The sequence below is a fragment of the Temnothorax curvispinosus genome, unplaced genomic scaffold (assembly GCF_003070985.1).
Source record: "Temnothorax curvispinosus isolate PA1 unplaced genomic scaffold, ASM307098v1 QBEX01009529.1, whole genome shotgun sequence".
Classification (NCBI taxonomy): Eukaryota; Metazoa; Arthropoda; class Insecta; order Hymenoptera; family Formicidae; genus Temnothorax; species Temnothorax curvispinosus.
The window spans coordinates 1-17023 of record NW_020219309.1 but is presented as its reverse complement, the minus strand read 5'-3'; the positions used below and the strand labels follow the sequence as shown (position 1 = coordinate 17023).

General features: G+C 36.0%; 1 protein-coding gene across 1 annotated transcript; it reads left to right on the top strand.

Moving 5' to 3' along the window:
- Window positions 1-9085: 9085 nt before the first annotated feature.
- On the top strand, window positions 9086-16959 carry LOC112459125 (tyrosine-protein kinase sid-3-like). Its single transcript, XM_025023091.1, has 2 exons — window positions 9086-11115; window positions 14995-16959. Exons 1-2 carry the CDS (start codon window positions 9151-9153, stop codon window positions 16738-16740), a joined length of 3711 nt encoding a protein of 1236 aa, XP_024878859.1. The 5' UTR covers window positions 9086-9150; the 3' UTR covers window positions 16741-16959.
- Window positions 16960-17023: the final 64 nt, after the last annotated feature.

Here is a 17023-nt window from a genome sequence, read left to right as displayed (position 1 = left end):
TTATTTGAAAGAAAAACATTGATATTATGGACAGGTGCAATTAGGAATGGCAGTGCTCAATTTAAAGTCAACTTTGTTTGTAATATATTCTGCTTTTGATAAAAATTTATTTATTCTAAGGGTAAATCGAAATGAAATATTTCTTACCACAATGTTAAAAAAATTTAAAAAAGTATACTATGGCATTATGTTGCGTGAAATCTGTTTAAGAACTAAAAGTTAATTAAAAGATACTAGTGAAAACATTAAATCATAGGATTATAAAAGAGTTAAAAGTTATAAGATATAGAAATGATTAAAGGTTATATAAAAGATTATATACAAAAGTTTTCAGAAATAGAAAAGGGTTAAAAGTTATAAGACATAGAAAGTCATTAGATATAGGATTATAAGATATAGAAAAAGTTAAAAGAATGAGTATATATTTATATTAATGTTAACATGTTAATGTGATACAGTTTATTTTAAAAGTTGATATAAGATGATATATGTTTAACATGTAAACTACTTGCTGTTACTCATTAGGTGAAATAAAATAAAAAATTCAACTGCCAAATTAAATTTTCGAGAGATAAAATCGAACATTTAAATTACGATTAACTTTACTTTTACAACCGCGAACTGAACACTTAATTCTGCTCGTAAATTTACAATGCGGAGAAAATTCCATATTAATAAAAATACAAAGCCCAGTAACGCAAAGCCAGTATGACCGCACGTCAAGCCTGTACAATGCCACGAACCCTGTTACCATTCACTGCTTTCACTTTCGACCACCAGATGTCATGGCGACGAATGTCAGATCCCAATTCTGTAAACGTTAACGATATTCGTTACGTGCTTTGCGCTTCTTTTCCATGGCATATTACATCTGCGCAAAACACATATAATTGATATTGTTAACGTTTACAAAATAGGCCTTTTAGTTTAACGTTAGTTACAATACAGTTACACACACACACAACACAACACACCCATACACACACACACACACACACACACACACACACACACACACACACACACACACACACATATATATATATATATATATATATATATATATATATATATATACGCGCGCGCATATACGCATATAAGCATATACATGCGAGTGCAAACATACATGTAAAAATCGGCTCTTTTAAGGTATTCCTTTCATGACACCAAAGTCTTAAAAATTAACTGATTTTTTGGTACGAAAGAGTTAAAATGCATATCTTTACGCCAGAAAAAAATTAAACCACATTACCGAACATATAAAGAAGAATTATGACTTTGAAAATTCGATATTTTATATGTGACGTTATCGAAAAAGTCGATTTTCTACATTTCAATGTAATAATTTGTTTATCAAATATTTTAAGATATTAAATATTAACTGCGCTACATATTCGCTAAACTCTATACTTTCGATAGTGCCGATAAAAATACAGAGTCACCGAATATTTAAACAAAATATTTATGTTAAAAGTTACAGACTTGAAATGTGGTTTATAGATGAATATTTTTAATGGCGATTTTCAAGGAATTATTTGGCAACGCTGCAAGCTGTGCGCTCATATCACACTTCAGTTCATCACGTACGGTTTATTATCAACTTTTATTTTCACAAATTGTCCCTTATTTTTGCCCACATTACTCCTCACTTTATGTTTCTTATCACTCATTATTATTATAAAATCTCTCTTTGATAAAAAGAAAATGTCACAATATTCTTTGATTAATGAAATTGACACTTACATTGACACTTTTGTTATCAACTTCACATTTTACAATCGGCGCCCTAAAAAGCGCAGCGTTGCCATATTGTTCTGACAGTAAAATTTACCGAAAAATGAAAAATTTCTAAATACACATAATATTTTTACTTTTTTCTTATAATTAAACATAATAATCAATTATAACTTGATTTTATATAAGTTTAATGCAATATACAAGAGTTTTCTGAGGCCCTGCTTAAGCGCCTACAAAATATGCTCCTCCGTGAAAGGAATATCTTAAGGGCCAAATGATGTGCGAAGTCCGATCACGCAACCTCCCCGCGGTGCACATTACTGCACATTGGATAACGCCAATGCCGACAGCAAAATACGCACGCTTATACGCGTACGTACAGTCACGCGAATACACTCATACGAACACAAACATAACACAAAATATAATACATATATATTTTTATTTACATTGTATTATAGGTCAGACATACAAACACAGACACACGCACGCATGCACATACGCACACATACGCACTTACTCAAATACTTTTAGTTGCACAATAGGCCTGGTGATGTTGTTGCTGTTATACTATAGTTATTAAGGGCAACGGCTTATGGAGGTTAAAAGATTGATTTTTGGGGATCATGCTTATGATGATTTTTGATCAGCATCACATAAATTATCTATTTCCAAAGTTTCAGTCAATTTCACCAAAATCCACTATCCCACAATAGTATTGAAATAACACTTTATTTTGAACAATAATAGCATCTAAACGGTTGATTTTTATTAATATTGCTCTTGTGACTTTTAATCAGTATCACATAAACTATTTATTTCCAAAGTTTCAGCTAATTTCACCGAAACCCAAAATACATATGATTATGGTGGGGTCCTTTGTTCTAACAAATAAACATCGTGACTAGCATCATGTGCACCTTCAACAGGAAGTGATAGCTCCTCCGCGAGAGTAGTTAACGTACATTGTCCTTTTTTCGTTTTTCCGGAATCTGATTTCTAATTAATGATAGAGTATTACAAAAACCGATGATAACATCACTGAAATCTTCTAATAAAGGCGACTTTTTAATACTGCATATTAAACGTGGAACATCAAAAGTGCAGTTATGTGCTACTAGAATGCACTTTTTATCGAAACTTTTCAGAATGTTTAACATCTCTCCTAAAACTATTTTTAATAGATACGATTGCACTTTTAATCCATGTAAATACAGTTTGTCTTCGACCCAAGATAAACCGTTGATTTCCTATACTCGTTTTGGTATAGAAGTATTTGGTATAGAAGTATTTTGGATATAGAAGTATTTGGTATAGAAGTATTTTGGATTTATATACATGTTAAAAGTTGTAACTCCGCATTACATAGCAATTTAAAGCATATTACAATGTAAGTGCAAGCCAGAAGTTTCTAAATAAAAAAAAACAATGGTATACGCGGTAGACGTAAATGTTTTTTGTACAATACACTTAGATGAACTGACGATATTATCATCTTTCTTGCTTGCACTTATATCCAAAAGACTTAAATTTGTTTTATACGCATTTCCCTCTGTTGTTTCTTTTCGATTTTTTTAATTGAGTTCGTTGCTTTTGCAAAATATTTCGCCTTTGTTTAAATTCTTGAGTTTGTGCCTTGTTAAGCCTAGTTGAGGCACATATGTTTGCATATTTGACGTATTCTGACATATACTTGCTACAATTCACGAAGATAAAATACGTTTTTTTCCGATGAAATCAATGTTCGATATTAATCCGACGAAATTTGAACGACCAAATAAACGGCGACTCATTTTCTATTTACATATTATCGGAAATTACACTTTATTGGATAAAGGCATGTATTACTTCATCCGACAGCTCCAAATCCGTTTGAAATATATCGGAAAGAGTAATTAAACGCTTTTTTTCGATTAATGTTGCTGGACATTTTTCTCAGTGCATGGCAGACATAGCACCATTTAGGCTTTCGTTTGCCTGACTCGACGCTCCAGCCACAAATTTCTCTGAATTACTTGACAATTGTGAAAAGAGTACTTCCCAGCAAACACAGTTATGTAACCGTTATATTGGCGTAATAAAACGAAATGTAACGTGCAATGTAACCTGGAGGTTTCAGTTATATATATGTTAATTGTAATTTCCCATTCATGTGACATTGTGTGGACATAACAGCAATATAACGCATTATATTGAAATTATATAAAATACTCTAATTTAATGTTACTGCTATATTAATTGCCGAAAATGTATATAACTACAATATATATACTACCGAAATACTGTTACATATCTAGTATTGAAATTTGAAATAGCCATATAATGCCCAAAGTTATTTGTATCTATAATAACTGTAAAGTTAAAATTTATATCTTTTATGCAGATAGTATAATACAACAACAGCAAATTATATAATACAACTTGTAACTTAATTTTATCTAAAATATAAGTAGAAAGGGCTGTAAGGGTCACAACGCGGATCACGGTGCGTTCAGATATAAATGTGATTTATTCCTCGATTTACAAAAATCCAAACGTTTCGGTTCCTGTCCGAGCCATCCTCAGTGGTATAATATTAACATCAAAAATATATATTCTCCCTTAACATGGTGTTAGATAAAATTAAGTTACAAGTTGTATTATATAATTTTCTTAATATTTCCTTGATATTTCCTTTTGTGACCGTTTAAATATTGATAGCATAAATAATTTATTGATTTGTGTTATACAATTTGTGTTATACTCGTGTATAACACGAAGAAGTAATGTGGCACATTTGTACAATTGCTATACAAATTATTAAAATTTATCTGTATATATTTTGTATATACCTAACCTATATATATATATATATATATATATATATATGTATATATATATATATAATTAAAAAATATATAGTGCCAATAAATAAATATATAGCGCGCGTCTGGTTGTACATTATGTTTTATTTCTATCTCAAATGTAACCCTTGTTGTTTATGCATGCGTTTCTGCGCGTTATAACGCACGTCAAACATGCGTCTCCATACATTATCCCAATCAAAACGCGCGCGTCTGACACGCAACGATAAATTAGAAAGAGAGAGAGACTTATAACAGTGATAGCGTTTTCTCTTGGCTGCACTATCGCCCACTAGTGCAACACTAGTGCAACATTAGTGCAACGCTATTGGGTAGTGCAGGGCAGTGCAGGGCGGTAGTGCAGCCAAGAAAAAACGCTATGAGTGGTAGCGCGGCGTCTCGGTACTAGATAGCCTGCCGTCGTGCGCGGGTGACGATCCGGCCAGGTATCGATCACTGGAGAACTCGTAGCGGTTTTTTTTCGCAGCCGATTGTGCTGGTGGTGTCGTAGTTGCTCGATGATGGCTCCCACCGATGCTTCTACGATTCCTGTAACCTAACCTCTTCTTTTGATTTGTCTATCGCCGCAGTATCTTCTGGTGATGCTTTTGCGGTTTCTCGTGGCTCAGTTTCTCCTTCTTTCGAAGGAATACTTTCGGAAGCGACACTTACGTTGCTTGTTGGATCTGATTAATATGATCCGCGGATCCGCGAGCGCGCGACTGTCCCGGCCGAAACGTGATGGAATACTTCCTAACCTCTGTCACCATGCAATGCATGGCAATGAGCGCGTTCGGCAAATACCAACTGTTGAGTTCTATATAAAATATATAAATAAAACCGCGGCGTCTTAGAATAATTGTGTATACGTACAATTCTAAAATAAACCAAAATATATGTATTTTAATAACTTAAAACATACTTAAGACGAATTAATAAAAGCGAGTCAATGCCGGTCATAGTCTGAATTCTAGTCTTATATAAGTATGTTTTATGTTATTGTTAATATACATATTTTGGCTTATTTTATAATTGTACGTACAATATAATATTTTAAGACGCCGCGGTCTTGTTTATATAACTTATATTTATATAAATAATAAATCCTATGGATATTAATATATTGCATGTTTTGTCAGTATATATCTCTGAACGTGTTATGTTGACGTTATATTGTTGTTATTGTGTGTCACCAATCAATAACAGAGCAATATAACTATTACAAAACACAGTTATATTACTGGTACAAAAAAGGTTGCATAACTGCTACATATATATTACATTACTGTAGTTATATTACATGTTACTTTTGTGTTATATAATGGTTATAGTTTGTGTTTGCTGGGTTCTAATTTATTGAAGAGAATTTTGTTTTTAATTCCTCCGGAAATGACTTTATGATGATAGTGTTTTCAGAATTGTTTAAAAAACCACACCAGTTTCCACAGTTTTCATGATAATTGAATGCGTGATAAGGAATATTTTTAATCGCACCTGATAATTCTAACAAATTTTCTTTGTGCTAGTGTAAAGCACAAGTAAAACAACGATGTAGATATTTGATTGAATCAGTTGTAAGTTCCTTGTCAGGGTCTTTCTGTCAGTAGAAAGTTTGTACAGTATGCTCTTAAGGCTCCTGGTCCCTGAGCCGAGAACTCTGCGTTGACGGTGGCGCCGTACCGTCGCGGCAGAAATAAGAACTCTCTCCTCTCACTCTCTCCAATGGAGAATTCTGTCTTGTGACATGTTGACAACCTTATTTTAAGTTGCGGTATATTTCTTTATTATTCGCTCTGTACTTGTGCTCTAACGTTTAACGTATTCGTGAAACTCGTAAAATTGACCGTATGGTAAGATTTGCAAGAAATATATATGCGGAAGGAACATTCACCACTCCTTTCGATAGTCGTCAAACGGCTTGTTTTCCATATGTTTAGGCTGCGTTTTATGGCTGTTTGTTTATTGTCGAGGGAAAAGGATAGTATCCGGTCAATTTTTGAAGTGTGCTGAAACGATCTGTCGTGATTTTTTATTGAAATGTCTTTTTATTTCGGAAAATACCGCAACTTAAAATTAGGTGTTTTCCTCGCCTCGATAGTAAGAATCCAATATGGCCGCGGGTGACTACCCAGGAGCCTTAACGCCTTTTGAAGTATGATTAATATCGAAAAATTTAACAATTTTATGTGTGCTGTTTTTTCTAATGTCATTATCACCAACGACAATACCGACCTCTAAATTTGCTGATTTTAACACAGAGCTCTCATTAACCAATTTGTTAGCAGAATATGGCTCCATAGCCTTAGCACTTCCATAAAAATTTTTGCGACAATCGTGATCTTTTTTATTATGTCCTTTATCACACAAGCAACATTTCCTGTTGCATGTTATGAAGTCTAAGACTTCACCCCTAGTTCACTGAATTGGAATAAGTAGGAAAAACCGGGGCGAACTCGGCCCTTTTTTTCGGTGCCGATGTTTAACAACAAAATAAATTATTTTAGTGAAATATAACATACTATTGTAAAGAGTGAACCTTTAGCTACAAAATTTATACAGGCATTTTTGGTCTACGTCGCTTTGTTCAACCGGTATAGAATAAAAACGACAAAGGTGCAAAAATCGAAGTCAAAATTCACGGGGCGGAGAAATTCGTTACACCACCGGGACGGAGTCGTGTATTCATTCTCGGACTGGATTTTAAATAAAGATACATCATTTTGATCATAAAAAATAATAGAATACACTTTATTCAATGTTTTTTAGTAGAAAAATAATAATTTTATCAAGAAAATCAATTTTCTTTTTTGCTATCAGTATCATTAAAACAGTTAAAACATTTAAAGACAGAGTCTGACGAGCGCACGCACTCGTTGTGTGCCTTACGCCTGCACGAAATGCACTATTTTTTCCGTCAGCTCTGTTTTCTATCATGTCCGAGCATACGCAGCACATATTATTTAATTTTCTTGACTTCGTTTTTCGCCCACTGCTCGTCGAAGGCTACGATTCTGACTCCGTTTTTCGCCCACTGCTCGTCGAAGGCTGCGGTTCTGATTGCGTAGCATTTTTTTGGGGCCGGCCTCTCTTTCTCGGCATAGTGGTAATGGTCGATTTTGTCGTTCTCTTCCTTGTAGCAGATTTCTCATCTTTCTTCCGCTTTGACTCTGCCTGCTCAGTCGCCAATTCCTTAATTTGAGGCGAGTCAGTAAGGATGGCGGTCGTTCTTCGTTTTCGTCCTTTAGAGTGCCTTAGAGTTGTCTGCCTTGGAGCGGCTTTAGAAAACGCTTGAATACTTTCAAGCGTCGCGCTCAAGTTCCGTGTATCATCACGACGGGACATGGAAGAATCCGTGAAATCGAATTCATTTTTATTCTGTTCGGCTGCGTCAGGTTCGGCTGATGTATCCGGATCGGCTGTGTCAGGTTCGATTGATGTACCCGGATCGGCTGCGTTAAGATTGGCTTCTTCGGGACCAGCGGAAGTAGAAGGTTCTCTTTATCCGTAATGCTACTCGGCAAAAATTCGTATTCCTGGAAAATGTCCGGGTTGAATGGAGAAATTCCAGTGCATTCAAATCCGGACACAATATTTTGATGCGTTACGGCAAGTGGCAGTGCCTTAAGGCTATTCTACAATTGCGTAAACGTAGGGTTGTAGGAGTAAGAGTAAGAAATTGACCAATCACAGTCGTATTTGAGAAAAATAATCGATTGGTCAATTTCTTACTCCTACTCCTACAACCCTACGTTTACGCAATTGTAGAATAGCCTTAAGTCACGATTCCAGGGATGTCATATATCGTCATAGTCCTACCAGGATTCCACAAGCTGCTCCTTGTCGACGGCAGCCGTTTTGCGATGGTACGTGCGTACCATTTTCCTGCAATTGAGAAATACAATGACGCATTTGCAACGGAAAATAGAGTGAAATCACCAGGGCTAATCCGCCCCGGTGGCTTGGTCACGACTTCGCCCCGAACACAAGTTTTAGGTTTGGTCGCTTATAAAATAAAAGAAATCAATGAAAATAAAAAAACTACACTGGATTCGCGCGTGTTCAGCATGCATTACTCTTTAGAATTACTTACTTTGAGATTTGGAGAGACAATAATACTAAATACTAAAGATATTACAAACTTTCGACGCGGAAGAAATTTCACTTTCGACCTGCGAAAACATGTTTGCTTCGATAACAATCACAACATGGTACGTAACCTCACTAAACTCCGTTGGTCACGTGGGCACCATAAGCCGCCTTTACACTATTAATGGCGAGTTTACACAACACATATTTCGAGATAATTGCAAAAACGACTTCGCCCCGATCTCCCTTATTAAAAATTCGCACTGAAATATTATTATCGACACGAACATCCAGTCACGGCTCTTTATAATGGATAGATTATAAAATTTAAAATATATGAATAGTAGGATACCTCGATCAAACATGCAAGGGTATCGACGCAAATCTAATTGTTATATCTCTTTTTTAGGTTTCTATACATATTGAAGACATCCATATATTTCTGAGTATAAGATATCTCAGTAAATAAAGAAATACAGCTATTATGGCGGACGAGGAAGGTACAGAGTGGCTTCAGGAACTGTTACATGATGTGCAGCTCTCTCAGTTCTTTACACGAATTCGAGACGATTTACAGATTACTCGTCTGCATCATTTTGATTACGTCCAAGCAGAAGATTTGGAGAAGATTGGTCTAGGTAAACCTGGCGTCAGACGTCTGTTGGATGCGGTAAAGAAGAGACGAAACGCTCAATGGAAGAAGAGTTTAATTACCAAAATTAAACCTGGTGGCAGCAGTAAAAGCAACAAGCGATCCTCGCAGCCGATCGAAACTTCCTCGGTGCTGACATGTCTCATACAAGACAAAGATGTGACACTGTCCGTTAAATTAGGCGATGGAAGCTTTGGTGTAGTGAGAAGAGGGGAATGGACTTCTCCTTCAGGACGAACTTTGCCCGTCGCTGTGAAAGTCCTCAAAGCAGATGCCCTCACACAGCCGAGTGTTATAGAAGACTTTGTTTCGGAAGTTCAGGCAATGCACACTTTGGATCATCATAATCTTATTAGATTGTATGGTGTGGTGTTGTCGCAGCCGATGATGATGGTGACTGAGCTCGCGCCTTTAGGCGCATTACTTGATTATTTACGACAGCAATGCGACAGAATCTCGATTCTCACGCTCTGTAATTATGCGTTACAAGTTGCCACGGGTATGGCGTATCTAGAAGCGAAGCGTTTTCTACATCGCGACCTGGCATGCAGAAACGTCCTGCTGAGTACCATCGATAAAATCAAAATCGGCGACTTCGGTTTGATGAGAGCGCTTCCTCAACAAGAAGACTGCTATGTCATGACGGAACATAAAAAAGTACCTTTTCCTTGGTGTGCCCCCGAGTCGCTCAAGGCTCGACATTTTAGTCACGCGTCAGACGTCTGGATGTTTGGTGTGACACTGTGGGAGATGTTAACGTTTGGCGAGGAACCCTGGCTGGGGTTAAACGGTTCCGAAATTTTGCGTAAAATCGATCGCGAGGGCGAGCGGCTTCACGAGCCAGAAGCAATGCCTCCATATATATATGAGCTGATGCTTCGTTGCTGGGCGAGAGAACCTTCAGAGAGACCGACATTTGCTTCGTTGAAAGAGTCCTTGACTAGTATGGTGCCATCTGTAATGAAGGCTCTAACCTCCTTCGAGGAGGCCGGCAAAATGTCCATCGAGACGGGAGACCAAATTGCAATCATCGACGGGCGCCCGGAAAATTACTGGTGGAAAGGTCAGAATCAGCGAACTTTTCAAATAGCGCATTTTCCGCGTTGTCTGGTTGATCCAATGCGCCGAAAGCAGCCAGAAGACATTAGCAAGCCATTGGAGAATTCTTTCATTCATACAGGACATGGAGCGCCCTTTGGCAAGAGCTGGGGCAGTCCCGTTTACATCGACGATGTATATTTAAGAAATCCAATGGATCCTCCGGATGTATTGGTAGCTGCCTCGGCTGACAATCAGATAAAAAAGAAATTCTCTTGTGGTACTCCACGTACCAGAAAACAATTCAATTACACGAAATTGCACAACGATGCTAGGTCGAGCCCTATCAAGGTCTCGCAAGTGTCATCGACCTCAGACATTAGCCAAGAAGATACTCTGATCGATTTGTCCGCCGAGGAATCGGCAAACACAAGCATCTACGATCAAAAGGTCTCATGTAAACGAGTAATTAACATTCTGGATGAACCTATCGATGTCGAGAGGTTTTCCTGGCAGGATGAGGAAGGCAGAACATATGCTAATTTTCCTGGTAACGTGGCTCCTGCGTATTCTGATCCTTTTGATACTTCTGCGGTATTCATGAAGCCACCACATTCGCGATATTATAGTCATGTGCCTGCTGAAGTTGCTAATTGTTATCTGAAGACACAGACGTATGGAAACGTGAGCGATCAAGAGGGAGGAGATAATGTTCAAGATACCGTGAATTGTTTTGTCCTTAATTCTGCTGATACAGAGGTACGTTCTTATAGTGATGTATTGGAGACACATTTTCGAATTACTCGTAATGATAAAAAAATTTCGAAGTTTAAAATGTAATTATTATTCAGACCAAATATTATTTAAAATCACGAGTTTTCTGAATATTTTGAATGTTTTAAAAGTTAACTATTGTTACAATGTTATTATATAATATATATATATATATATATATATATATATATATATATATATATTACTATTGTTATTATACAGCCTTAAGGGGATGCTGGAGCCGTAGCCGAACTCGATCGGCGTCGGTAAAGAAGACTGGCGAACTATATCTGTCCTTGTATAGACAAAGATATAGACAAGGATAGCACGCTACATTGCACGCACACATACGCACGATGCATGTCGACATTATATTTTTATATTACGCTTCCAAATCTTGATTTGGAGGGTTTATCGATGTTTTTCTTGTTGTGCAATTCGGGGAAACTTGTTTTCGCGTTCGTACCAATGGTATATCTCTTATATGAAATACATCTTGTGACGAGCTGACAGCTCGCCGCAACTCGAGACGCCATATTGGGATAAAAGTAGGATAAGGAAATCTGTACTTCCGTAATTTTTTCTTGTTTTCTATATAAAATCAGAGTTCCCCCGAATCATTAATGTATGTACTGCAATTCTGGAGAAGGATTTTTAATTTTGTCAAATTAATACGACGCTACGTGCCGACAAAAAATGCCGGTAAAACAGACGGCTCCAGCATCCCCTTAAGTATAATATTCAAGGCAACTCGCATCTTCATATGATGGAAAATATGATGGATGCTTCAAAAACGGCTTTGGATATTGTTAGTAATGTTACCGACGCATTTACTTTAGCTTTCGTGTATTTCATTTAGCAACTGTCTATCTAATTGCAATTTAATATTAATTTTCATTCATAATGATTTACATGTGACTACACATAGCTGTACAATATTGATATATATATTAAATTAGTAGACAGTTTATAGAACTAAATACATCTCCCCTGTTAATCCGTCTACATAACAAAAATTTAACGATATAATTTTTGATTATGCATTATTTACATTTTCTTAAAAATTATTGAAAAAATTTTGCGTTTTTTTTTTAGACAAAAAAGATTGTTTTTATGGAAGGCTAAGATAGACAGTGAATTTTCTGCACATTAATAACGAGTTAATTTACAAAAGAAATATATAGAGATTTATACTCTAATTGTGTGTAGAGCCTATATAAAGACAGAAGTGACTTCGGACCTTCACCTTCAGCCATATTGGGACCGCTCCAGTTCTGTCAAACAGATCAAACTCCACTACCTCTAACCTAAACAATAAGGCAACCTAAACAATAAGTTCCGATATTCGCTGCCAGTACTGAAAATCTATAGTTTACGTCACACTTTTCAGTACTTACAGTAAATATAGAAATGCAGCCCAAATGCTAGCTGTAAATATCGAAATATATTAACTTCATTCTCCGGTCTCAATATGGCTGCTTCAATTAAGTGGGGGCATTAACCAATCAGAAATCGTGACGCCGGAGTCACTTCTCTCTTTATATATGACTACGTTTACACAGCGGCTTTTAATCCAATTTAGGCTACATTCCGATATAATTCACTGTCAGTACTGAATATCTATATTTTTCTATATTTTACGTCACGTATACTATAGATGTTCAGTACTGACAGTTCCTGACAGTAAATATCGGAATTCAGCCTAGTAACTACCGTATACTATCTGATCCAAAATTTTTCTTCTTTTAATCATAACGATCATTTAAATATGAATCTATTTCGATACTCTAAACATTTGAAACAATTTTTGATATACACTGCTCAAAAAAATTAGGGGATCACTTTTTCTCAGTAAATTTGTGCCTATTTTTGCCACAAACAGCGAATTAACGTAAAAAATTTTAAAAGGATTTTACAGGACAAACTCTCTACTATAAGGTGCTTTTGTTTAATTTTTACTCAGGTTAATACTCAAGACGTGATCAGCTTTGAATAAGGACGTATTTAAGATATCCAAAATCTTGAAATTTGCAGTCTTCCGCCTAACAAAAAAATTAGCGAATATAATCATTGATACTATCTCAAAGTACGGACTTTGCCCTTTTAAATGAAAAAAAGCTGCCCTATGCTGATTATTTAGCGAGATATATCAATTTAAAGTAACCCCTGTTTTTTTATGATTCTAGCACGATACCGGCTTTTGCGTAATGTGATGTGCATCACGGGAAAGTTGTTTGGTCGGATTTTGCACATCATGTATGTATGTGTATGTGTATGGAATGTACATGTGTTTGTGTACATGTAGAGTTTTTTATTTTGTTATTTTTATTTATTTATAATTTTTTTTAATAAGAAGAGTGTTATCACCTCTTCGCCGTATTACGTCGCTCAATCTTAATCTCATATTGATGCATTTTTTTTTACATCAAATTGAGAAATTTTATTCCAAATTTGACGCAGTGCCTCTTCAATCTGATGTAAAAAAATGTATCAATATGAAATCAAGATTGCGCGAGGTGATACGGCGAAAAGGTGGCAACACTTCTTACTAAAAAAAACCTCTATGCACACATATACATGTATGTACACTCCATACACATACACATACATACATGATGTGCAAAATCCGATCAAGCAACCTCCCCGTGCACATCAGGTCACGCAAATGCTGGCGGTGAAATCGCGCTGAAATAATAAAAAATAGAGATTACTTTGAATTGCGATATTTCGCTAAATAATCGGCGTAGGACAGGTTTGGTTTTTTTTCCATTTGAAAAGGCAGAGTCCGTACTTTGGTATCAATAATGATTATGTTCGTCAGTTTTTTTGGCGAAATTTTTAGGCGGTGGAAGACTGCAAATTTCAAGATTTTGGATATTTCAAATACATCCTTATTCAAAGTTGACCACGCTCTTGAGTACTAACCTGAGTGAAAATTAAACATAAGCACTTTATAGTAGACAGTTTGCCCTGTAAAACCATTATTTAAACTTTTTTACGTTAATTATTTATCGCTGAGTAATAATTACAGTTTAAAAATTGGGCAAAAGTTTAAGAGAAAAGTAATTCCCTAATTTTTTTTAGCAGTGTATATTGTATACTAAAAGTTGTAGTTTAAATATCGAAGAAGCTCATATTTAAATGATCATTATGATCAAAAGAAGAAAAATTTTGCATCGGATAGTATACAGTAGTTATTAAACCGGATTACAAACCGTCCGCACCGTATAAACCTAGTCTAGGACTCTAATTGTGTGCTTTTGGTATCAAAGTAATTTTAATTTTTGCACTCGCTAAGGGGCTTTCTTCGTAAGGCAAAGAGTCTTTCTATAACTCTTATAAAATTGCAAAACTGGATAAATTAATCACGTATGCTAAATGCTTTTTTTATGTATTATATCCAAGTAATTTCTATTTTTGTTGCGGATATAATCCTTAAAAACATCCCTTCTAAAGCAAAAACGGCAAGTGTCATTAAGGATTGTAACACGAACTTGATTGTAATCTAATCAACTTTCTATCGAAATAATTATTTTTTGGCTAAACGAAAGAAAAGCAAAAAATTTTTCAAACGAATCAAGAAAACAACAGTTACATAACTATTGTTATATTTGCATTATGTTATGAGGTTAACAATAACATGGTTTTCTAAAAATATTGGTATGTACATTCACAGAATTTATGTTAAAGTTATTTAAAAATTAATAACTTTTTTTTAAACAATTTGCATAAATTTTTGAAAAATAATTTATTTAAGTGAATTGAAAAGAGTTATAACTAAAAATAAATTAATTAATTTTTAGTTACCTGTATTTTATACTATTATTATCTGTATACTATTTTATTTTGTTATTCTTTTTCCAGGAGACTCGGCATTACTCGATGAATTTAAACAAGGGGTGTCAGCAGGACCCATTAAATTTGAATGTGAACGTGAAAGATAACGACTTTGCAAATCACTATAGCGAAATAGATAAGGTCAGCCCATGTGGATCGAATTGGTCTACCTGGCCGGAGGATCTGCGAAATACTTCCACCTCGCAGACGTATGTTAATGTTTCTAACAGTAGACCCACATCGTCGTTCGCTATTCCAACTCCACCGTCTCCTCCTCTTCCTCCTTCCCTTGGCCCGAACGTGAGTCCGCCGAAGCCTAAGTCCAATTGCGAGCTTGCGCAGAGCATGAATGAGCTGTCTTTGAATGTTAATTCCGATCATCAAGAAGTTGCCGCTGTTGTCAAGAAACTGGATCCGCTTTTTTTGGCCGAGTTGGAGAAGCATTTGGGCGAGAAGGAAGCAACGAAGAACATGAACGCTAGCAACGATAAACGCCAACAGCCGGGAATTGTTTCCGGGAATTATTTGAACTGCTCATCGTTAGAGAAGCTGCAACAGAATACGTCTACTCAGCAGCAAATTTCAACGATGGAAGATGCTGCTAGGCCTTTGTCAATCATTCCGGCATTGAAGCCACCACCACAGGGAAAACCGAGATCGCCAGTTGCGACAATGGATCGAGCAAACGCTTCATCGACGCCACCTAGCAAAGTGCAGAACTCCTGGCAGCTGAAGAGCATAAATGTTCAAAGACCGCGACTCCATAATGACCAATCTGTGTCAGAATTGGCCACTGAGGCTATAGTGAACCAAATTTGGCAGCAAACACAAACTCTATCCCAACAGCCAAATGTTTGTCTGGTCAGTTCGGCTGCTAACCAGATGTTAATGTCCGATTCGGTGTCCCAAGCGAGCGTTAATAATCAGGTTCAAGAAATCACTGGCAATGCTTCCGGTAGTGATATAAACGATCAAAATCAGTATGGTTCTTGCAATGTTACCAAGGCTACTTTTATACAGACACAAGATTGTGTGTCAAATCAGAATTATCCTCAAAACATGTTGCACGTCAATCAGGATAATATCAATCTGCTTGAAGGACCCTCCGATAATATTACCGACAACATGAACGAGACTCAACACGGACCTTGCAATGTCGCCAAGACCGCGTTTAACCAAATACAAGTCTGTTCGTCAAACAACCAAAGTTATCTTCAAAATTCATTGGGCGTTGACCAAGATGTTGTCAATTTGCGACAGACTGTCATTAGTAGCATCTCCAATGCCAGGAATTATCCTCAGTGCGATGCAGCCAATGTTTCTAAAGTGAATCAAACCCAGGCTTACTCGTTAACTGATGGGAGTCAGAATTATCTTCATAATATCGGTTTTAATCTACTTCAAACGACTGCCAATCATGTTTCCGACAAGAGCGTGAGCGAATTCTCCCAGCACGGACATTGCAATATTTCCAAGGCTGCTTCCAATCAGACGCAGATCTATTCGTCATCAAGTCAAAATTACTTATCGAGCGTGGTGCCAATTCCTCATCTGGGTGATCTTGCGTTGCCCCAAACCTGTCTTCAAAACGTGCCAATATTGTCCAGCTCAAGTAACACTCACGGAATCACTCATATACAGAACGATTTGCAGCAATCCCAACATTTAAAGCCCGCTACATTTTTATCTGAACAAGTATATGCTGAATTAAAACAAACGGTATGTAATATTTTAAATAAAAATTTTACAGAGTTTTACAGAAGAGAAATATAATATTTGCTACAAGTTTTTTGTTATTAACAAGAAGGACGCCGCATGATTCATATGAAAAAAAGTTTTCGATCAATTTGCTTAAATTTTTAATATTGTAATTTTTGTGTTTCTTATATGAAAAGTTTGCAATTTTATCAACTTTCTATGATTAGTTTCTGAATTATTGGAATTTGAAAGTCTCCTTCACAAAAATGGTTCGTATATTTGCACTTATGTGTGCTTGCTCGCATATATATATGTATATATATATATATATATATATATATATATATATATATATATA

What these genes read in the sequence shown, in the direction of transcription:
- LOC112459125 (XM_025023091.1), top strand. Translation starts at nt 9,151, where the DNA reads ATGGCGGACGAGGAAGGTACAGAGTGGCTTCAGGAACTGTTACATGAT. An exon ending in TTAATTCTGCTGATACAGAG is followed by an intron (nt 11,116 to 14,994) that starts GTACGTTCTTAT and finishes TTCTTTTTCCAG; the next exon opens with GAGACTCGGCATTACTCGAT.